At 45.3% G+C, this 25,248-nt stretch overlaps 1 protein-coding gene across 1 annotated transcript in view; it reads right to left on the bottom strand.

The window, feature by feature from the left end:
• Positions 1-25,248, bottom strand: part of TCF7L2 (transcription factor 7 like 2) — a 181,967-nt gene that overhangs the window by 92,075 nt on the left and 64,644 nt on the right. The window contains 1 exon segment of the mRNA XM_052798415.1: positions 25,083-25,184. Within this exon segment, the coding sequence (XP_052654375.1) occupies positions 25,083-25,184 (102 nt within the window).

Raw genomic sequence — 25,248 nt, 5'->3', positions numbered from 1 at the left:
CTTTTTCGGATAGACGGTTAGAGTCAAGACCCTCTCCAAAGAATTACTGGAGAAGTAAGGGGAATCTCATCTGCTATCCATTTGTTGTACAAACTCAGGCCTCTATTAAACAAAAGTTGTATTAAAGCAATTTACCCATCCATGGCCCCCCTTTCCTTGATTTCTTTGCAGCACTTTCGTAAGATAAGCTTCCTCATTACCAATAGAGCCACGGTTGTCAAAGAAGCCAGTTGTTAAACAACACTTTGCAGTGATGTTATTAAAGCTTCCGGATAAAAGCTGCTAACAAGTGCAAACCAACTGTCTGGCATTTCCATCCGAGACGCTTTCCAAAGCTCCCTAGGCCATGCTTCAAGGAGGTCTGCCTATTAGGGGAACACCACACAGCAAACAGAGACTGAAGATAACATTGCCCACGATTTGCCGACCCCCCAGCTAAGGTAGATTTCTCCATCTTCCATGCTATTAACTGGTTTGCGCTAAAGCAGCAAACTGACAGGCCAGCAGAGATCCCACAACCCACAGTCACGGAGGATGTAAAAATATCAGATCCACCAGAACGTTAATATCTCACACAGGCTTACAACAGAAATGAGAGTAAGTGAATAATTACCATGGCCTACAAAATGGGACTTGTGCTTCTTGGCCATTTAACCATTACTCCAGAGTGTCACAACTAATGATACAAAACCCCCAAAGTTAGTTTAAGAACTTTGTTAGAAATTTAAGACACTTACTGCCCATGCAAGGGCTTTTGTTCTGCTAGAGTTGTGTCAGACCGATTACAACATACTCTAATTTTGGACATTAAAACATTTAGTTCCAACCAGCATTTTCATAAATCTGTCTTAGTGCCTTCATATAAACAAAAGTTATTTAAGGGTCTCAGCTGCAGTGTGAGCGTGATTGGCCCATACTCATGGGCAGGACTTCCCATCGACCCAAAATGGTGAGGTACCACATGCAAGTGGCGTGATACGGGCCTGTTATTGCCACATTCTCCTGATAACAAAACTAGACTGTAATTCTATGCAGGGCTATACTGGGGAAAAAAAATACTGAAATAAATATAAAGCTGCTAGGATTGTGTGGAAAAGAGTTAAATTCAGATTCACTTAAGGAGCAGGAAAGTAGAAATAGAAAAGTTGACCCCAGTATCTACAGATACATTGGTACTGGTTCAAAGAGGAGTTATCCAATTATTGTTTTTCTAAATACTGTGAATACCCAAACTTCAAGAAAATCATTTGCTTACTGTTCTTTTCCATTTTCATTCTAATTTGAAACACCAACTTAGTTAACAAGCAATCCTTCCAGAAGGAGAATAATGGTGGGAACTCTTGTACTATCTGATTTTAAACAGGCACACTCATCAGTGTATCTTTCCAATTTCCTAATAAGGACTTTGCAACACCCAGAAATTCCAGTTCCTTCAGGGAATCCATCCTAGATTTTTATACTGAAAGTCACACATGCTGTGAAAAGACTTGGGGGTAAAGCAACTACGTGTAGAGTTTAGTATTGATGATACCCTAGTGACAGTGCCTGTAGCTATGAACACCAGGGGCACCAGCCACTGATCGAGGTTCACATCCTGCAGAACACTGGAACTACGTTTACTGAAATGGTTTTACCAGGGATGAGCAGTTCCACTTTAAACACTTCAAGACAGGAACCAAAACCCTTTCCTCTAGTAGTCTGCACGGCAAATTAGAAGTGACCACAACTATGAAATCTTGTAATACACCAGAGACCATGTGGGGTTGTGGGATCCATTGTCTATAGCCCCTATCGGAAAATGGATGAGCTGGTTTTGTGGTGGAAACCCCCTCCCCTCCAAGAGTACCAGATTTTTCAAATCATGCACTGACATTAGCATTCCCACCACTCCTGCCAACAAGCTTGAGTTGACTGCTGCCTCTTCAATATATGGTGTCTATTTTCACAAGAGCAGTGACACTACTCCAAACAGTATTTGGGGCAGATATGGAGGATAAAGAAAGGAAAAGGGCATGGAAGCAGTCAGTGGAGTCTAAACTCATCCATTTCAACAGCTTACCAATCTTATTGCCACCAGATCCAATTTCTTGGCTTCCTTAACTTAAGGAGTTACCTAAGAATCCCCATGCTTTATTTCTTCCAGTTTCTCCCTGTTCCTTGTACACCCTAGAAGGATCAATCATGTCTGAATCCAGTTTGTTCCCCTTCAGTTTACTCCGCTTCAATTTTCAGTGTAAAATGGAAAATCCTTCACGACTCCACCCCTCCCCAGGTACCGGTCACTCTCCCATTCCCTCAGCCCTGCTCCCTGAGGTGCTAAATTAAATCACCACTTCTCATGCTCTATCCATGAGACCATCTTTGCTAAATACAGCCTATAAAGCCTCTACGAAGACCTGGGTGCTCTTTGTTGACTGTAAGGAATCAGACAGTTAACGAGCAAGTCTTACACATACTTGGTACTAGCAGAAATTGACAAACAACTCATCTTCTCTAAAAATAATTATATAAAGTGCATATTGCCCGTGTAAGTACACGGACAGCATACCACTGCCCTAGTCTACAGAGGAGATCTTGACACTTCGTCAGTCTCACCAAGTCATCATCTCCAGGAAAGCTCAGATGCTCATGAGGCACCATAAAGCTCAGGTAGGGATACCAGTCTGGGTCATGGACACTGTTAATGGCATCAGCGTAGTTCTACGCTCAGTGTAATTAGTGAGACAAATTAGCCCAGATGCCATACCAGAGTGAGCAATGCAATTCTGCATTGGCTTGCACTGAACTGTGACGTTCAGTGTATGGGAGGCCAAACTCCGCTGGTCCTTTGTATTCCTTCTCATCCTCTCTCATGCTCTCCTCCCATCAGACCCACAGTATTCATAATAAAGCACAGAAAAGCCATCACAAATATTCGGCTTGACATTCTGCATAATACAGGCACTGGTTATTTTTGTATAAGCCCAAATTAAGTCCAATCTAATGCGGCGTTACTAATGTTTTGGAGCAGGGAACACATACTTGTACAGGGTCAGTCAGTGACTGGTGAGAGCCAGGGTGCCTGTGACCTGCCCACACCGGGCAAGAAAGCAATGCAAATTATATGGCAATATTTACACCTAGACACAGATCTCCTTACACAGATGTATGGGTGGCACATACCGTGTGCATGTACAGAAGCCAGGTTATCTGACCTCCGTCAGATACTATCTGCAATTCAGGACAGAAGAACAGAAGAATTTATTTTGCCTCAATGCTAGCAGAGAATGCTTTTTGCCAGAACAGCTCACTATATTGTATGATAACTGAATGAAGCTAATTTTCAGCGGAGTCTATCTAACAGCTCTTAACTGGTAGAAATAGTTCAAGGTCTTCAAAGTATACAGTGTTGCATAGCCCGATTCACACATTCTGCTAATAACTGCCAGACAATTGTATTGAATTTATTCAAAACCCATTAGCCGCAGAAATTCATATTCTTCGATTCTGCCTTCAGATACATGTTATATTACACTTATATTAAGGTTAATGTGCAATGCCAATTCTTTCACAAAGGAACTGCAAATATTTGAAGCTACAGTATCTCTTACTAAGGTGTCTGTTTTACAAGTTTATTGTTTCTCTCTCGCAATTCCCCTTTCATCCCTGCCCCTGCCAGGAGAGCCGGGCTGAAAAAATGGCGAGAACATTAGAGCAGATACAGGCACATATTAAGGAAAGTATTTGAGACAGTCTTTGTACAGCGTGCATATGCTACCAGCATTACAAGGATTTTTCTTTCATCTGCTCCTTCAGAGATGAGTCTCCAAAATACTTAAAAACCGCTTTATAAATATCCTTCGAAAAACCATCATCACATCTTCAGAGCGCTGGTGCGTTAAACGCCTGCCACTGAAGAATGATGTTAAAATTTGGGAGGAGTCAGAGGTGGAAGCTGAGGAGCAGAAGTAGCGAGAACGCAGGAATGTTTAAACAAGAGAGCCTCAGTGAGAGGCTGGGGCATGTGGGTACTTTATAGAGAAATAATACACACGTAACATTTATGTTATAAAAAATGTTACAGGTAGGCAGGCTTCTGTAATTTATCTAATACTCTTTTATATTCATGCTTCCTTAGGTTTCATGCAATTTATTAAGTTTTCAGCCTTGCCCGCAGCAAAAAGGATAAACAAAAGCAGATGTGAAACTCCGTTTTTTAAGGGCCCGCCAACCTCCTGCAAAGCCTGTAACCAGCTGGGGGAAGCCTGATTACCTTCAGCTCTGCACTCACCAGTCCAGCTGCCCTCTCCTCCTGCAGCAAGCTCCAGACTGAGCCCTAAGGTGGCACGCCGTGACCCACGGCACACCACGTAGGTCCTGCCTCTTTAGAAAGAGGCTGTTTGTTCCCCTCCGATCTCTAAGAGTTTGGTAGGAAATGTGTTTTGTTGGCCCAGGGTTAAGTAAACCCCAAGAACAAAGGAGCCCGGAGAAGAAGGGAGGACCAGGACAAGAAGGGTGACCCATGTCCCTAGCTGGTCACAGAGGACATTGGGATGGACTTCATGAACATTTACACAAACAAAAGGCAGAGCTACAGAGTTTGTTATTGCTCAGCAGGGGATAACCAAGAGATTACAACTTCACTGCACCTTCACTAAAAGGCTCTCATTAACATCAAACAAGCAGAAACTTCAGGAAAATTTGTGTGTAAGACTTCACCATCCTCACTCCCATAAGAGGAGGTACCACACTGCAGCACAGGAGATGTTGGAAAAGCACAGAGCACTACAAATGTGTTCCTAGAAGACGTGTGCCTCTGTGCAGGCTGCCCTGCCGGGCGTCACACACAGGACACAACCATGCAGCAGAGTATGGCCCAGCGCATTACCTGGGCTCGTGCACCATGCCAGCCAGGTTAAAGTCAGCTCCAGTTTGCAACATGATGTGCTGGGCTTGCCTTTGGCCAGCTTAGGGAGTGGTGGAGGAAACCCACCAGTCTCTGTTCCCATCCATCCAGAAATACCTTTAATTAAAGGCCAGGGGGGAAATGGACATGGAAGCCTATGATACTTCCTACCATTACATCGACTCCTCTTTTATTGTTGCAGCCCTGTTTCTGGAGATGGAAGCCATCGAATAAACACACTTAACTCCACAATCTTGATTTCAACAGAGGGGCTGTCTCTGCCCTGACAATCTTGCATCCTTGAGGACCATAAAATTCAACTAAAACCCACTAGGTTGCAGGTTCTCTCCCTCCTACACCCCATTGTCTCAAAGAAAAAGATTCAGCCATTTCCTATTTTGCACAAATCAAGAAAGCCTCTGAAACCACTTAACCCTCCCTGCTATAGCAGCTGTTTCTCAGACATTAACAGCTTCCAGATTAAAAGTCTCATAAGGCAAAAGGGGTGAGAAGGGAGGGTGGAGGGGAAAAATCCCAGCTCACAGGGTGCAGCTGAAAAATAACAAACGGCTTTGAAACTGGAAGGGCAACTCAGCCGCACTGCCGCGGCGCTAGTGAGCACACACATAATGAATTGGGGATTCCCCATGTCAGGGCCGGCTCGGAGCGCGAATTGCAGAGTTCCAGGGAGGATCAATAACTGTCAGAAGGAGAAGAAAGTGAGCACTAAATTCGCTCGCCTTTCATCTTCAACAAATGGAACAGAAAATCTGATGGATGACAGAACCTTTCGTTTCTATAGCGTTCTTGTTGAACTAAAGACTAGTGACATTGAGATGATTTTCAACATGCGCTTCTGTAGATCCAGAAGCAATTATAAAAATAAAAATAAAAGAATTCCGTTACAAAGAAGCCCCCAAACCAAAAGTAGTAATTCGGAAGGGCAGGGTAAATAAAATATATTAATGAAAGCCCGTGCCAGTGGTCAGCCCCTAGCATGTGAGAGTGCAGAGTTTTGGAAGCATGGAGTACATTAAACACAACACACCCCTTGCCTCCCCCATAATTAAGTTAGAGATGTGAGAGCAAAAGCAATAGAGGCTGTCTGCTTAGTTTCTCTGCTTGGCAGGGCACCACACACACATGCACACAATTTCTCCTCTCCTCCATTTGTGAAAGCGGGGCGGGGGGGCGCGGCGGGAAAAGCCCAAATGAGTAGATAAACAAAAAACCCAAAGCAAACAAAAAAACCCCCAGATTTCAAAGAAGGAACACGCTACTGCTCAAAGAAATGCCAAAATCTCTTCTCTATCCTTTTATTTTACTGTAGACAGTCACTCAACATATCAGGAAAATTATATTAAAAAAACCCAACAACAACAGAAGGGAGACAGGACCTTTTGTACAATCCAGCTGGCTTCTGTACCTTGACTTTCATATCAGATATTTATTTTGGCATGTGGGCGGTGGGGGAAGGGGAAACATCTCTGGACACCTTATGACATACTTCACCATAGTGTAACACCTCAGAGCACGGAGGTACATCTCCGATTGTTGCTCGTGAATGCCGAACACGCAACACGATAACCTACAGTGCCTTTGCTCCATACAGCATCCCACACACAAACCACAGGGCAAGAGGGGTGGGGTGGGGGGAAGTCCCAGCAAAGAATGCATGATCGGTCTTCAACCTTATGATTCAGCCAAAGAGGTTGCACTGCCCAAAGCCACCGCTCAGGCGAGCTTGGGACCAAAATGCTTTCTCGGAGTTTGCTCTCTTGTCCAAGTGGGCTGCCGGGGTCTCCCACCGCTGCAGTAAGGCATTTGCAGAGGATGGGCCACCAAACCCAGCTCAGAAGAGGCATGTTTCTGCCACTGAAATAGAAACTTAAAAGCCTGCAAAACAAACGCAGTGACTCAACTCGGTATAAGGGCTTGGTGTAAAGTTCAGAAATTGGCCTACGCATGCTAATTCCACCTTATGGCATGTGTGCGGGAAGGCTATTCCTGCTTTCTCAGTGGAATAAAGACATTAAATGACCAGCTCCAAGACACTAGACGAGCTGATGGCAGAGCTGGCAATAAAAAACGAAAAGAAAAAACAAACCTTGCCCCTTGTATTTTAATCCAAACAGACCACGCCACACAAAACCGAGATTAGCACAGGCTCTCTACTATCATTTAATGCCTACCACAGGCTCATTGTCTTCGCAGCTCCCCGGCCAGCACCAGCTCCGCACCACACCCTGTGGTTTCCCACTGACGCACAGGCATTCCTGCCGAACCGCGGCCCTGCAACCCCATCCCGCCCGGCAGCCACCCAGCCTGCGCCCGGCCAGCCCTCTGGCTTTGCTTTTTGGGGGACCATGAGAGTTAGGAACCCAAGGACACCGCTCAGACAGCCGCCTCTGAAACCGTGAATTTCTCCTTATGTTCCTCCAGCCCAGCTTCATTCATTTATTTCAGAAGAGCAAGGCTGTAAATAGCCACAGCCAGTTTATAACTGCTGGGCATCTAAGAAAACAACCTCCTTCGGATATTGTCCCCTCAACCCCATCCTAAGAGAGTATCAGCAATGGCCCATCTGAAAATCGGCATCACCTAACAGAGAGAGAGAGTTGCCTGGCATCCCAATCAAATGATCAGGTAATTCTGGTATCTCAATCAAATTGTGGTTTGAGAAATGAGGCCTCGTCTCCATATGAAAAAGATAAATCAATCTGGAACACACAAATGCAATTTTAAAGGAGAGTATCTATTCTAGATCAAATACAGATGCAGAACCCACAACTTCAGATTAACAGCATCTTCCCCATTTAGCTTAATCTACTCTGAAAGCGGATTAGTCTGCACTAGGCAGAGGCACTCTTACTCTCCAACAGAAGCATCCTCACACAGGAGCTACCATGAAGTAGCTCCTCAAGCGCAATCCTGCGTGTAGACGAGGCATTGTTTCCCACAGACTGGAGCCTCTTGCTGTGCCTTCACTCCCTAAAAGCTATAAAGAGTTGCTGATACCGAAGGGCTGCTTTGCTGCACCTCGTAGATTAGTGCTTCTCAGTGCTGGGTTACACAGCTATTCACAGCCTCCCCAGCATAATGAGATGCCACCGTTAGCCGAACAGTATTTTTACAGTCTGGATTTTTCTCCACTGAAGGCAACTTTTTTGCCTCTTGGAAGGGTTTGTAAAATATCCTCTAAGTCTACGTTAAAATAAACAGAAGCAATCAGCGTTGTCTCCAGGCGGGATCTCCTCGGCACATCTCGAAAGGCTTTGCACGAATTTTCCAGCGCTCGACAAAGAGCATCTCACGGGGGCAACGCACTCCAGCTGATTGCACAATGACAGCAAGTGCCAGGAAAACTCCAAGTCTAATCTGAGAGGTGACACTGACTCATTGTGTGGGCTTGGGCAAACCACTTAACCTCTCCGCATCTCAGCTTTTCTGCCCATAAATGAGGGTAATAATACCGAGCTCCGTCTTCCCCTAGGGGACTGATAGGGAGCCTTGGGTTTGTATGGCACTTTGGAAACATGAAGTGCTACATAAGTGCTAAGTACCATTATCTAGAACTTCCACCATCACCTCCACATGCGGGTGCAGCAGATGCTGGTGAGAAATGGCCCACAGGAAAGACTCCAGCCAAGCTGAACGTACATGTTTACCCTGAGGTTTCACTGGGAAGACATTCAAGCAACAAAAGGGAGATTTAAAGTCCCCTCCTCCCTCCTCATAGAAACAGGACTAGGATTTCTAGGACAGCATTTACCCAGTGCAAGGGCAGCACAGAGCCATACAGGAGTCCATTCATCCCTTCAGACGGGTACAGCTCTCCTGTTGACAGCACAGGGGGAGGGAGAGCGTCTCACTTCAGTGACCATATCTCAAATCCGCGGCAGTTCTCAATCACACCTCCAAACACCCAACCAGAAAAACAGGAGCGTTTCTCTGAGCTTTTCACTGAAACCCCACCGCACGCCCCTATCTCCCCAGACTAGCTCAATATTCACTGGAGAAGCACGGCAACAAGAAGTATCCAAACCCTTACACCACCCAGCACGTGCTCACTCCAGAAGGCGAGGAAGCAACATCCAACTCTTATAAAGCGTGACTTAGCCCGTTTCTTGCTTTGCTAGTTTCCTGACCTCCACAAGCTGGATTCAGGTCCTTCAAGGTGAAGGGACATGAAAGCACAGGACGCCCAAGCTCCACGAGCTCCTCCAGGCACGTCCTAGAGCAAGGGTGGGAGACAAAGTGGAGTAGATGCCCCGCTGCTTATGCTTCACCAAAACCTTAATCAAATAAGCGAATGTTAAAGATGCTCTTCATCCTGGACAGCTGAGCTGGAGCATGCCTTGAAGGGTTATAGACACCACACGTATCTACAAAGAGCATTTTGTCCTCAGTGTCCCCATCTCTCCCCACCTACCAGTTCATGTAAACTCGAAAATTAACCATTTGCTAATTGGGACGTCTAGGAAAAGGTGGCCCTGAAAACAACTGTAGCAACTAAACAGATACACAGATGGGCTGTATAGCGGACCTCTCATGAACATGTTCTGCAATGGCACTAAAAATAGTGTTGTTTCACCTGGAACAGCACTTAAGCCTCTCTAGGAGATGGGGAGGAGCAGGGAAGCAGAGATCTCTTGTAGGCTGTTATTATCAGTAATGAGTTCATTTTCAAATCAAAGTTGACTGTTATTCATGACTAGAAAGGGGTGGAAATTTCAAAACAGTCCTAAGAAGATACTTCGAAATACTGATTGCTTTCCTTCTGTGTTTATATAACGCACAAATCCAGGGCAAGCCAAGCTAGATGAGCATTACACTGTGCTCTGTAACAAGCAAGAGAAATTCATTAACTGGCAAATCTAACCGCTTTCTGTGACTACACCAGCAAATGAATTCAGTGGTAAGGACACTTGCCAAGACGGTGAATTTTATGCAAGTACTGGAGAATCTTCATGGAAAATAAACTTTTATTAATTAAAGAGTATCATTCGCTGCTCAACGCAGGGAACGGAAACACATCACATGTTCCCCATCTCTGCTCAGAGGAGCTCCAACACCAACCGGCTCTGAAGAGCTGCTCATGGATGATCTCCAAGGCAAAACGCTGAGACTAGTGCATGAGTAACAAAGTTTCAAGAAAAATCACGATCTCTTCAGTGATCCTTAACTAACAGGAAGAGCAATTCATTTCGCTGCACGAATGATTAATTATAAATTATTAAATCCAGCCCTACTCAGGATACTTACCCAGAGAACCAACTGCTCCGACATGTCAACAACTTTTGTTTTCTAAATCTCTGAAACCAGTATCAATTCAAAACACATACGGAGCCAGATTTTCCACGGAGGACCTGGCGTGCGCTTTCAGCGCCCAGCATCTCCAGTCCTGGCCAGCCTCTGAGAGGGGCAACAACTCACCCTCCCCGCTCCGGTCTTTGGAGACAGCCTTTTTCAAAGAGGACACTGCAGTTATTTTTACCCTCTTCCCTCTCTCCCATCAGCGTGAAGCACACAGGGAAGCATCTGGAGAGCGACGGCTTACTTTCCCCATCCTTACGCTCTCCTGCGTGATATCTCCCAACCAGGAATTTGGGGAGAAGCCTGCCCAGGAGCACAAGTTCTGCGGCGTTACAGCGTGGAGCGTTCTCGGAGGAGGCAATTTCCTGCCCGGCAGGAAGGCGGCGGAGAGCGGAGAGCCCTCGGCTGCTCCCAGCCTCCGCCTGCCAGCGAGCAGCAGGCAGGGGGGATGGGGGGCCGGGGAAGCAGAAATTTGAAAGCAGGAGAAAGAGCGGGGCTGCGAACATGCATCCGAACACAAAGCAGCCGGAGGACGCACCGAGACAAAAATGGGATACCTTATTATTCCATAAATTAAGTTAAAGCAACCTCAGCACATCCCAGACCTTTAATACTGGGCTGCTGCACACCAAGCAAGTTGGCTTCCAGCCTGCAAAACATTTCAACTTCACTCAACTGAGGCAAGACCCACGTTTTATTAAAACAGGTTTATCTCCCTGCAAATAAACCTCAACAGCTTTTGCGCCCTGGAGAAGCAACTTCGGTTTGCCGTCTCTCCCTCCCGCCCCCCACACCCACAACAAAACATACATTCAAAATCTGGTGAGTAAAGAATTACCAGTTACAGCTTTCTGAACCTTGCCCACGTTGGGCTGGTATGCAACAGGTTTCAATGTTTGTTTTTATAATAAATAAAGCAAAAGTATGATGAGACAAGCGAGCTCCTTGTCTCTCCTCTGCCTTCTTTGAAGATGGCCTTTTATTTTGAGACTTAAGCAAAATTGTAAAGCGGTTAATAAAATAAAGGGCATTCCCTATCTCACATTTCAGTCTGTTCCAAATAATCTAGACAACCTTAAAATATCCAAGCTTGCCTGTCAGCCGTTTAATGAAGAAATACTAGTAAAAATTAAAATGTAACCCCCCACAAACACTTTCCCCGCTTCTTAAATATCTACAAGTTTGCCTCATAATCTCATTTTTCCTGATAAAAGGCAGAAAAAAACAAAAAGAAGAAAAAAAGTTTTCCAGGCAACCAGCAAAACCTAAACAAAATTAAAGAAGCGTAAAGCCCAACTTGAACAGCAGACAAGTATGCAGAGAACAGTGTGACCTTTTCTTATCACCCACTGACATGCTTAATCGTTTCCAAACAAAAAAATGCTCTTTTCCGCCACTTCTTCATTCTGCAAGCACCTCCAGCGCCCGCATGGCCGGTAAAGAGTTAAATCTCCCACTATCCCCTGCTGCCTGCGAAAAATCACGGAAACAATTGAGACATTGTCCAGTGAACAAGACTCCCAGGGACTGACATTTTTGTTTATGTCCCAGTTCTCAGCCTGTCAATTTTCACTCCCAACGTTAAAAGCCCGGCTTGCCCCAATACAGTCTGCCCTTAGCTGAAAAGGCTCCACTTCATTTATTTTATTAAAGCTATGGCGTGTTTATGATTCAGAGCTCTCCCCATCCGAGGACCTGTTGGTCCCATCCCCCTGCCTTCCTCGCCGCCCTGCGATAGCGACTTCCTCACTCGGAGGAGGCTTTGCAATGCCTTTTGCAGAGCCGTTGCCAGGAAAATAACTACACTTAGGCTAAATACCAATGTTCGCATTTTGCTGCGGTATGAAATACGTATTACTGTACTCTAGTCCCTTAAAATAGCCTTTGATTATTAACGGGGGTAGGGTAGAGGGGAAGGGAGTTGGATACTGAGCCAGAGTGGCAGGAACTTCAAAAAGAAAATTAAAAAAAAAAAAAAAAAGAAAGAAAAAAAACACACCCACTCCCAATACCCAGCAGCAAACTAGAAAATACATGTAATGGAGTAAAACAAACATCTTGGAGCAAAGCAGCATTTTCTCGGCTGCTCCGTGGCTGCATTTCCTGCCTGCGTTTTCATAATGACCGGAGCGTCAGGCCCAAAATATATCCCTCTCCTTCACCCCCGCCGTCCTCTCCCCCCCCCATTCCCAGCACTTTTTTTTTTTTTCGTTACGCTCTCAATACTTTATCTCCATGAAAAGCACACACAGCGGTCACCAGCGTTTCCTGTTTGCCGAGTGTGCTTTAACTATATCACACCCTCCGCCGCTGCGCTGGAATGCACAGCATATGGCATTGTGAAAGGGTTTACTGTCGAATAATGGCAGCAATGCAGTCCTGCTGGTTTATATCAAACCCTGTCACTCTCTTCACGGAGGTCTCTCTCATGCTCTCCAAGAGGCGAGGTAAAACACACACACACACACACACACACACTACACACGCACGCTACTTCGAGTCTCACGTAGGACCTCAGCAGAAGCCCACCTGGATCAAGACCTGCAAACTCAAGGCGAGGAAGACTGCAACTTATAAAGTGGTGACTCGCAGTCACTCGTGATTTGTTTCGAATCTTAGTCCCCATAATGTCTGCAGGATCCTTTTATAGGTAGATGAAAGGGCTGTTAAAAATTTTTTAGTTCCTCACCGCAATTCCTACGGGCACAGCCAGCATGGGCTGGAGGACGGCTACGTGCCTGAGCCCCTCTTCTCCAGGGAGGCAGGGCTGTCAGCCTGAGCAACTGCCTGAACTCCATCCTGGATCGCAGCTTCATCTGCCCTTGCTTTCAAAAATCGGCACCGATATATTTGGTTATGAAAACATCCACGTGAAAGCCAAACATACACTGCCACCTTTCACTTTGGGTCAAAGTTTCAAAACTGCATTTTCATTTAATTGCTCACAGGTTTGTTTAGTGGGGATTTTGGGGGGGGGGGTGTTTAAAGCAACATTAAAAGAAAAAGACTCACAAATAAATAAATAAATAAATAAAGTGCTGCTCCCAACTGCAGTCAGGTTTAGCTAAGACGCTCACAAAGGTTATACTTCAAAGTGCTTTTTGTGCAGATCTTGAAATGCCTTCCCATGCCCGGATGCATTCGGCCAGCAGACGCTGAAACGAGTAGCAATACTTTTAAAGCCCATTGAAATGCATCCATCCACCCTCTCTTCATAAAAGGAAGCCTTACTTAACAGGCATTTATTATTGCTGAACTAGGGTTGAAAGTTCAGTGTCCTTATAGACCAAAATTATCAAGATTTCTGAGTTTGCAGCCCACGTTTAAGTCCTAATGAGCTATTGTACCACACTCACTGCTATTAACTCTTTGATGTCAGGAACCCGTGTTGCTCTCTTAAATGTCTCACAGATGTCCAAAGGAAAAAGCACAAAGCTCACCTGTGCTGAAGGACAGGTGAGCAACTGTATTTTTTTTTACCTCTAGTCCCCTCCAGCAAAATATGCAAAGACAACTACAGCGTTAAATATGCACGTCAAAGACAGGCTAGCCCTACCAGTTTGGACTGTGAACTTGGAGTCGGGGGAGCTGTACATCACTCCCAGCTTTACCATGATCTGATATGCAAAACACGTTACCTTTCTGGGAAAGGGACATGAGCATACGGTGCCCATCACGCCACACAGGTACAGCAACCCAACCGCTGCTGTGCCTTGCGCTGCACAGCCCCATCTCCCCTGGATCTGAGCTCTTCGGGGCAGGGATAACAACCCGCTTTTCTGAGAGTGGCTTGCCTGTTAGATCCTCTTAAATACAGGTAACGATAAAGTGATAATGAAATTATCTTTAATTTGCACCAAGCGCTTTGACCTGCTCATTTCACAATCACAGCAGTGAAACACGGTGTCCCCAGGGAGACGTCACCACCAGGCTTCGATGGCACTTGGGAAGAGAAGGGTCCCTAATTTTCCAGCCCCAGACTAAGGCACCTGATCCCGACCACCAGCAAATGGGAGCAGGACGATGCTTTAATGCAGGAGTCATGAGCCCGGCTTGGTGCCCGGGCAAGGAGCAGCTGAGTCGGCCAGAAAGCAAACAGGGCGCCAGCTCTTTGGCCGTTCTCCTCTCCCATCAGTGCTGGGGCTGCTCCCTCACATTTTCTCACCGTTTACTCATCCCACAGATTCCTCAGCGCAGCGATCTGAGGTGGCCAAACGATTGCCTACGCAGGAATGGAGCTTAACAGTCCATCTACGGTGTGAGCGGACACTCCCTGGACGTGCTCCGGGCATGACGAGTAGAACAAGTTACTGCAGGGCGAGCTTCACGGAGGTCTTACAGCACCTCCGCAACTGCCCGGCCACACGCTCAGCTCTGGACACAGATGTGAGCGAACTTCGCCTTCAGTCCAAATGGCATCTGCTACCTCACATTTACCCCTTGGGCAGCAATTGTGGAGCAACTGGCATGCCTCAGATTCACACCGGAGCTTATCCCAAGGTAACCTGTCCTGGCCATCAGGGCCCTTTAATGAGGAGCAGGTTACTTCATGTCCAGTAAACAACTTCCCTCCAAAGAGCTCGGCATGCCTGAAAAGCTTCGAGATGGGGAGTCAACATGGAGTAGCTACGGCTTTAGCAATTCAAACCCTTGCTTGCTTCATATTAATTAACCATGTAAGACATGCCCAACATGCAGCGACAGAAGTTCTGCCGCCAGGGAAAACTGTGCGCTGCAGCCATTTGGGGTTTTCTAATGATACTGCTTCCATGTAGCTGCTTGGCAGGAGAAGCATTCACGGCCGTAAATGCACACTAAGAAGTCTGGAGGCTTTTAGGTCCCTTCACTCTGCTTTCCTCCGTAAAATACCATTTCCTTATTACAGGGCAGTCACATCCCCAGAACACACAATATTGACATTGCAGAGCTCTGCGGGCATACAACAAGGCAAAATTTTGTTGTTTTGTCTTTCCTCTCCCAGATACTATCCTTCCAGCCAGGGGAGGAGACCATGGAGATTTTCTGCACTTCCCAGTGGGCAAATGAGCCACAAGAGACCAAAACTCTCCTTCAGGGTGTCTCCTCCTCCTACAGCCCTGGGAAGAAATATGTCAGCACAAGGACAAGCTCCAGGGGAGAAGAGCTCAGGACATGCTATTCCTTCTCTCCCTCCCTTTCCCTTCTCAGTACTCGCTAGCTGGGGAACAGGCAGAATCCACAACCATCTCTCAGGAAGGGGCTTTATTTCATATAAATGCTCATTTCCAGCGCCCCAACTCAGGAAAGCGTCACTATACAAGACAATACTTTGAGCACACACTTAAGTGTTGTCCTGAACATGGATGGACACCAGCTCACGTTTAATGATTTCTTGAATCAAGGCCTAAAAAGTAAAAAGGAAGGGGAAGGGGAAGCTAGTTTCCACAGTAATAGTAGTTGAGAAGTCTTTGAGTCCTGCCAACAGGAAAAATGCGTGTTACAGAACCGTTTGCCTCTCCTAGGAAACTAGCACAGACCCACCTCTTTCTGCAGGCTAGCACTGCAAGGCCCAGGGACACCATCAGGTCCTTAATTTGCACCAGGAAGAAAGTAGGGGGGTAGGGTTGTAAAAAACCAATCAAACAAACAAAACCTCCAAAACAAAATGAAACAACACCCCCTCCCCCCAACCACCCCCCCCCCCAGCCAAACCCAAACATTTGGTTACTTCTTAATGCCATCAGGGAGGCTAGTCAGAAAGCACCCTTCCTCTTGTATACACACATATATGGGTTCAAAGCATGCGTGCCCAGGACCATGCCTTACCAGCCTATCCCTCATTACATATATATCATTCCTACACAGACGAGCCTGGCTGCAGAGCTACTGCTTGCTGCAGTAGAGGAAGGACTGGTTCAGCTCCCCCAAACTTCCTAATTCCAAGATATGAAACATAAGCTACGTCTGACAAAGGACTCATGGATACGCAGGATCCCGATAGCACCTAAATAGCACCAAAAGTAACATTCCTATAAGGTCTGATATATGTTAGGATTTTAGGTTTAGATTTTAAAAAACTACTTCAGTTTCTTTTTTTTGTTTGTTTTCCTGTGGGGCTACAGGGTTTTTTGCATGCCTATAAAATGCAGATGTGGAAATCATCAGTTTCTCAAAATCAGCTTGGGAAAGTTACTTCACATCTTCCTGGCCACACTGGTAAAACAGAGGAGTAAGCAATGCTTCCCCATCTTGGGAAAGTGCTGAATGATTTTGCTCACTGGTATCTGTCAAGTACAAGCGAACCTTCAAGGCAAGGTCCCCTGGAACCAGATCCCTGCTACCAGCCCACTGCATATTCAAAACCAAAGTCTGTTTGACAAAAATTTCTAGCTTCATTTTGTGAAATTAGGCACAGAACATCACTTGGGGAGAGATTAGGGATGGAAGATTGTTTTACGAAGGCATCACTCCTTGTTATCTGCAACATCTCTAACTCTCCAAAGGCCTTCCAAAATAGGTCTGCCCCTTGCCAAATAGGTCTGCATGGGACAGAGGAGAAAGCATCCTTCCTTCTCTTTGTGTGGTAGCTTACTGGGCAGCTCCAGTTTCTTCTGTAGGAGAGAGTACAGATGTCTATACAGTCCAGAAAGTGAAGTATCCCATGAATAATCTAATCCCAAGCGACATGAACTCGTGAGAAGAGCAATAATCCCAGGCTTGACCAACTTGGCAAACAAATGGTCCTGAGCCCAGCAATGCCAGCTTCCTTCCTTTCTTTTTAATGATAAATACGTGCTGTTTTCTTTACTACAGCACCTGGACACAGTACACAGACTTTGTTTAGACAGAAAATAGGAGGTTCCTAATCAAGTGGGCTTGTCCGTATGGAGAATTTTTTGTGCAAGGGCTCAAGCGTGAATTGAAAAATGCAGAACAACTATTTCGAATTATCTCTCCGTGTGGACACTGTTATTCAGCACTAAGAGTTTCTTTGTGAGATTTAGCTTAATCCGTTTCCAAAGCGGATTAAGCTAAACCACACAAAGAACCTCTTACTGCTGAGTAAGAGTGGCCACATGGAGAGATAATGAGGAATAGTTATTCTGAGACAGCTACTTCGACTGCATATTTGGGCTTTTCCGCTCTGCATTGACAAGCCCAAAGCTGTACTGGAAGGGGAAGACTGTGGTTCTAGAAATTTGGGAAAAAAACAGTACCCGGGCCATATCATACCCATTAAATGTTCTGCTCTGCGCACGATGGTTGCTCCTGCTCCAGTCGGCACGGGCTCTGGCTCCAAACCAGGCTGCATTATTCAATACCTACTTCTCTAAGCTCCAGATTGAATCCAGCCACAAACTTCAGCTGTAGACAGGGTGTGTGGGGAGAAGGACCTGCGGCGAGCGGCCCTGCCAAGTCTGCCACCCTCGGTACACATCATCTTTGATCTGACAGGCTCACCCATCTGGCTCTCCAGTATCACCCGGTGCTGCCACGGCTCTTCGCCCGCTGCCAAGGCCGAGCCGCCACGCGCTGCGGCTGCTGCTGCGGCTGCTGCTGCGGCTGCTGCCGTCCTCATGCACGCCCCGGGCTTCGGGGACAGAGCGTCTGCGCTCTCTCCATTCCTCTCGGCACAACCGCTCTTCTGTGGGAGAGCTGATAGCTCACCGATATTTAATTTTAGGCCCACGCAAGTCCCTAATTTAACATGCATGCTCCAGCGTAACGTAAACTGCCATGTGATTGAATCCAAAACACAGCTTGGGCTGCTCTGTGCTAAAATACTCTCTCCTAAACCATCTTCCCAGTGTAGGTTTCTACCCTGAAATGTTGCTCTCTGCAGTTTTACTGTATCCCAAACTAGCTAGTCTGAAAGGGCCAGAATTTAGGGACACATATTTGCGCCACATTTGGGACATAGTGGGTATTTTATAAACAAAACATACAAGAGGTAAGGCTGCAGTAGATGCACTTTGAACCACACTGAAGACAGCATAGTTATGTCTTTCTTAAGGATCTCTGGTGAGAGACAAGCAAGCTTTTGTCTTGCTTCCCCCTCACCCAGAGGGTTCTCAATACTCAGATACGTCAGAGAGAGATATACCAGATATATTTTGGTGTGCCACCGCAAACCAAAATGTCAAGTCTCAGGGCTCCAGCTCAGGAGCAGGAGCTGCAGCAGAGCCCCTCTAGGAAATCAAAACTGAAGCTGGTTCACTGCAATATCCTAGGCTATAAACTTGCTGCTTCAGGAGGACTTGCTGAGCTGTCTCCAGTAATGTCAGAGAAGCCCGGCCCTGCCTGGGAGCAGGGAGCGCTGGAGCCATCTCAAGGCAAGCCACCCCAGCGCCCAAGAGCCAGAGCCTTTGCCGACGCCAAGGACCAGGTTCTCCTGAAGTCCAGCCAGGTGATTCATGAGAAATGGATACTCAACAGATTGCGCCGAGTGTATCATAACACCCCTACTCAGCTGCCTTCTCCTGGAGCAATGCTTAGGGTTGCCAACTCCTACGACTTTAGAGCCAGTCTAGCAATACTTGCTATTTTTCTTAAAGAGTAGTAGCCTTGAAGTCAAGTGTTTAGGGAAGAACCTCAGCCTCTGCTTACAGCACACAGCAAGCTCCTGAACTGCTGTAGAGAGAAGTTTGAGAATGAGCAGAGTATACCCTGCAGGCTCAGGAACCAGAGAACAAATAAAGAGAATACAAAATGTATTACTTAAGAAACAGAAAACAAACAAAAACAACACAACCCCCCCTCCCCCCCGCCCCAATCCTCATGATCTTTTGAGGCCTGACTCATGATCCTAGAACAATTGGGGTTGGCAGTACTATACATTTTACAGCATTTATTCACAGCTGAAATATCCCAACATCCAAATACTTCAGAGTTCTTGGAGCTACTCACAGATCTCCTGACTACAACCAAGCGTGACAATTCATCCCAGCTGCCAATCCAGCCCCAAGGTGTCTTCTGAAGGTGCTTTAGTGCTGACTGATGTTTGCAGAAGCATTAAATTCCTGCTCACTTCACAGTAAGAGGTACAAGCCTGCACATTTCCCCAGTCTCAGCGTTAAAGCAGAGGGGTTACCTCCAGTACCTAAATAAGGTCTGTAGAAGACAGACATTGTGCCACAGAGTAAACACAACGGCATGAAGCAGTTCCCTGAAGTCTGAACTATTTTGCAAACATATCAAATTACCATGTGAATTACTTTTAAGGAGTCCACATTTCTCCTGTGCTCTACACAAACCAAGCACTACGTTTCCCATTCATATTTAGTGGGTACTGAATACAATGTGTGTGTTTTATAGGAATCCATCCAAAATAATTTTATTGGGCTGCTGGTAGGTGAATTCTATACTTAGCCCTAAACATTCAGGTTTGAACACAGATTTTTTTTTTAAACACAACCCTTCCCGACAAAAAAATCAAAAGGAATTAGTGGTGAAAGATGTAGCCACAAAATTCTCAGCAAGTTTAATTTGTTCTGTGGCTTAATTCCATACAGCTCTGAAAATTCAGGACAAGATGTTTGCACACTTTTGGGCATGTATTAATGAAACATTTTGTTTACTTTGCAACTGCCAGAGCAATTAGCCAAATAAAGTATAGAGCATTTAAAAAGGAGAGAGTCACTAAAGGAGCTTTCCAATTAAGTCTGCACAGCTATTTCTGCAGCGTGAGGCTCGGGGATCTGTATGTTGAGTCCATGCACTCAGGTGTGACCTACCTGCCATCAGGGACTGCTTAGGATACCGGCACAGCTCAGACGCACAGCCCTCTCCTCTTCCCCATGCATGTGCCCCTCTCGATACCAGGCACTGACATGAATGATGCCCAACTCCTTCCCCTGCCCAACACCACCATGTTCCTGCAACTCTCAACACAGTCTGCACACTCAGAGGATCGCCCCGCAGATCTCCAGGGAAGAGGGTGTCCCATCATGGGCTCACGCAGCCTGAAATCCAAGAACCATCTCAAGAGGTTACTGCAGAGGAAGAACAGCCTCTCTACTACAAACTATTAAAGACAAACAAAGCAAGAGCTTTAAAAGCCCTCTTGGGGCACTGCGAGTGGAAGTTGCAAGATTATGCTTCCAGATGGCTCCGTACATACAGGACCGCACACGTCTGGATGCACCCCACTTCTGGCCTGTTTGAAGGAACACTGTAGGTGAGTTTTAAAATCTAAGAGAAACCTCATGATTACTTTGTATTTGTTTTTTCTTTCAAAGTGCATAAGTGCAAACCACACAAGACAAAGAAATTAGGGACCGGGCAGGGCAGACTGCACAGCTTCAACTCTAACCGCTCTGGGAAACAATTCCTGATCCCTCCAAGCCACCCAGTAGTCCCAGACACCCACTGTCCACGTACATCGAAGGGGATGAGAACAGACAGTACATTTCAGATGGTTTTGCCTTCAGTTTTGCTTGTCATATTATGTTTTGAAAACACACTTTTTCCTCCTTAAGAAAAAAAAAGGGGGGAAAAAAATTAGATACACTACTGCACAGTGATTCTTTGTTCTTGGGGATTCAGTCTACTTTATGGCTGTGTTCATTACATATTAGAAAACCCAGGCCAAATAGTACTACAAGTCCTCCCCCAAGGTAACATTTACATTTACTTCAAAAGGCCTCCCTACAGAAGAAAATGCAGGAATTTTTTTAGACCTTTAACTTTTTGTAAGAAATATACTGTACCAAACCACCACCATTTTGGGTTCTGAACGTTTTTCCCTGGCACAAAGGAAGCTAAAAGCAAGTCTTTGTATAGCCAAGACAGCAGGAGGCAGGATCCCGGGACCAGTCTTTCACCCATACTCCTGCCCAAAACAGGGTATGGCTGAGTCAGAGTATTTACTTTGCAGAGAACAGGGAAGAACAGCACTTTTTCTCCTTAAGGTTGTACGAATGCATGCATAGATAAAAAAGGTTTTAAAGGAGCTTGCTTTCTGTAGCGAGCACATTTTGGAAATCCTTGCACAGACATACCATGCGCATTTACACTTGCCCGCCCACACCGCAACAGAAAATTTTCTTCTAGGGCACCCAGATCTCATCCTTATCACCAAGATGGTGGCACATGCGTGGAGCAGATCAGGTGCATGTTGAACATGGGATTTCAGCACGACTAGCACCCTACCCACTTAGAGGAACATACAAGGCACCCAGCTAGGGTCTGCTTCACACCCAAAAACTTCCTGCTAAAATTGTTTTACAGAGTCTTAATACCTTCAATGAAATCAAAGGTCAGAAAAAAGAGGGCAAATAACAATAAAAACCCTTAAAAAAAATCCCAGCTTCATAATAGTACTATAGGCAGGCTGAATTCAAAATTTGACCTAGCAAGCTTAATAGCATACTATTAAAACAATTTTTCCCCCAGTTTTCTTTCACCTTTGGACACAGATAAGCAGCATGACTGTGCCAGAGCAAGATGCGAGAGTCTTACAAGACGAGTGAAGCACCTAAATGCAAATAAATGCATTGGTCTTAAATGGAGCCTCATGCTGTACCTTCCTCAAGACATGCTGAACATAATTTCAGTTTAATATTCTGTTTCTCATTATGGGCCTTGAAGACTCTCTCAAGCACCATGAAAAGCAGTATTAACCCAGCCCTCAGCACTGGGGGCAATCCAGCCAAATTATTCATGCTGGTCTTTTGCTTCGATTTTTGTAGTCTTAACTTAATGTCCTTAAACAAATCTGAAAGGAGGACAGCTGACAAATAGTACAGACTTTACTTAAGACATTACAGACGGCCATGTTCTGCAGCCCTGAGTCATTAAGCTAAAAACCCGCGCTGAAGCCAAGTGGAGTTTCATCGGAGCTGGGCGTAAAGGCTGCAGCCCTGACACGGAGCTCATGGTAATCAGAGCCAAGCACTGAGAAGCAAGAACATTAAGAAAAAAAAAAGGAAAAAGGAAGAAAAAAGAAAAAGAAAAAAGAAAGAAAAGGAAAGAAAAAGAAGAAAAGGAACCCCCCACACTCTCCTTTCCTCTCTTTGTAATCCAGCTATAAAGATTAGCTTCAAATCCTCATTTCAGAGATAGAGGAAAGATAAGAAATGATTTGCAGGTGTTAGCATTTTCCTATAGATCTTCAGGGCAGCACAACTGATTTCAAGATGAAAAACTGGCATGGGTACACTTGGCAGGTAGACAAGACACAACAACGTGGGTGGAGAACCAGTTTCTATCCCTATACGTTACACATTACGCTCACACAGAAACATCAGCGTGCCCATGAAATACCCCTCATTGTTCCATAAAAGATTAATTGCGTTTTCACGTACACAGAAATGGGTGTAGAGCCTCATGCAAGAGCGGCCAGGTCCCAGGTGCTGTGTGCAGGCAGAGCAGCGACAAACAGGGACACCAGAGAAGCCTGACACATCCCAGGCCAACTGGCATCTGCAGCCACTTCATCTCTCCCGAATGCCATTACCCACTCTAACTTTATTTACCAAAAAATAAGACCATTTTTACTCTGCAGAATTAATGTGGCCTGGGGCGGATGCCAGGAAAAAGGGTGGAAAAAGCTGCCCCTTATTTATTTATTTTAACAGAACAAGGCAAAACAGTTTGCTGCTAAAAATAAACATTAAACCTTGCAGAACCTCCCCCCGCCAAAACCCCACTGCTCCCCCCTCACTCCCTCCTCCGCCTCCTCTCCCTCCAACATTGTAAGTAGCACAAAAGATCACATTACAAATGCCAGCTGTGTCTCTTTTGGAAGGTGGCCTCCATCTCAGAGGTAGTATATGTTCCTCACGGCCTAAGTGGTTGCTATGGTAAATATGCTTTTTATTGAATAGCAGAGTGAAACAGCTTTTAAAGAGACCCATAAGAACCCCATAAATGGTCAAAATACAAGGCAGATCAACCTCAAACTCCCTGGAAACAGGTTTCTCTTTATTTTCCAAAATGATTGTGATTTTTGAACCTTTTTTTTTTTCGTGTGCATTTGTGTTGTCCACTTATCTCCACCTCACCCACACCCAGGTGGAAGGGCTGGAGAGGGATGGGAGAGCCGGGACCCCAACCAGCCACCTGGCACAATGAGCTGCTTTGGCTTTTAAAGGCAAGCACCCACGCTCCTGCGTGGCAGGAGGCTTCAGGGACAGCGGATGCTCAGCACTGGAAAGTGCAGGTGGTCCCCAGCGAAGCTACCCACCAAACTCAGCCTGCCCTTCCAGGCTGCAACCAGCCGGGAGAAACCTCCTGCTCCCTCACCATCGCCTCCTACAAGCCTAACACCACTCCGCCGTGCCAGCCCCAGAGCCCCAGGAAGGCTCCTGTCCCCTGTGCCAGTCCTCCAGAACAGCAGTAAAAAAAGAATTAAAATGAGGAAGTTACTTTGGCTAACCTCTTCCTAAGAATAAGGTGACGGCAGGTTTTGATGGCTGTAGATTTCTAAATAACCAGCCAAACACCTTTTCTCTGATCTCTTCCTCTAGCGACGACCCAAGTGGATGGGAAGGAAAAGCAAAGTCACTCTGAAAAAGTGAAGCAACCAGCGCTAGATATCAACTAGACAAGTATGGGTCTTGTTCCCATCACTCTCTGCCACACTGAGGGATGGTTTAGAAGCTGTGGACTCTAAAAGATAGGAAACCTTTTTTCTTTCTAAATAAAGAACTAAGACACTCATAGCAAAGGGCTGACACTTCTCATGTTAAAGAGACAACAATGGAAGAAGCAGCTCCTCAGAAATGTTTAGTACAATTTGAGATTTCTAACAAAACAAACGTGTGCTTTGGATGATCTACCAGCTACGTCAGCTTTAGACTGTATAGCAAAAGATAAAGAACAATCAATGTCTCCTTTCCTGGGAATCACAGTATCATCCAATGGTTATAAAAAAGTGTAAAAAAAAAAAAAAACCACAAAAAAACCCCACCAAAACACCCAAACATGTAAAACTTGATGATAAAGTATTTCAGAAGAAATATTCTAACCCACTACGTGCCATCTTCTCCAGAGGTAAATTTCCCAGAAGAATGCTCAGAGCTAAGATGCTCCGTAACAACAGATGGCACTAACACTGGCTATGGGTGAGGATGGGCCAATGCATACTGCCCCTCTTGCATAACACCATATAAACAAACACTTTCCTTTTAGACCTCTATGGATGCTATTTTAGAAAGTAAAATAAAACCCCAAACCCCTCTCATGCAAATTTGTATCGAACATTTCAAATTCAACATTGTTTTTACAACAGAAGCAAGAAAATTTAACCGAGAACTGAAAATTTAAGTGAGAAGTTAATAAATAAAGCTATTTTTAGCAATACTACTCATTGTAAAGAGAGTTTTATATTTTGCAGGTAAGTAGTAAACATTTGATAACACTTTTTATACTAAATGAGAAGTCATCACAACACAAAGGGACATGTGCTCTGTTGACCTTGCCTCTGCTGAGCCTTCACCCAGGTAAAATGCTGACCAACTCTCAAACTTTCATTCAAGATTTTGCAATAAGAAAAGATTTTTTTAGTGAAGGCCATAGAAACGGCTTGGGTTTTATTTTTTTTAATGCTTTCCAAAAGTGTCTCTTCATCCTCTTCAGTTCAACATTGTCAGATGTGTAAACCAGCCTGATTGGACTTCACTGCCACTAAGTAATTCTGCAGTGTGTAAATTTAGAGCATTTTCAACTCTCTGCTCTCCTACGAGGCACATGAATGATAATTTCATAAACAGCCCAGCAACAGCAAATGTACTCCCTCCTTTTACCATGGGCTCGTTAGGGTTTTTGTTTGTTTTTAAGTATTTCTCTTTTGGTTTGTGTAAAAGAAAACTGATGACAATCAATGCTATTAATGTCAAATGCCTTTTTTTTTTTTTTTTTTTTTTAAACAAAGGAAGAACATCTTTCTGCGTTTACTTACAACAATGTGTGCTGGAGATGGAGACCTAGCATCCTTGAGGGCTTGTCTACTCTGAAGGCTCCCTGCCTGAACATCAAGCAGTGGCCATTTCATCTGCAGATACTGGATGGAGGAAACAAAAATGGGGAAAGAAAAATGAGTTCAGAAAAGAAAGGCAAAAAAAATA

Source organism: Harpia harpyja, chromosome 10 (assembly GCF_026419915.1).
Source record: "Harpia harpyja isolate bHarHar1 chromosome 10, bHarHar1 primary haplotype, whole genome shotgun sequence".
NCBI lineage: Eukaryota > Metazoa > Chordata > Aves > Accipitriformes > Accipitridae > Harpia > Harpia harpyja.
Note: the sequence above shows the minus strand (reverse complement) of the source record. Positions and strands in the feature narration are given on the sequence as shown.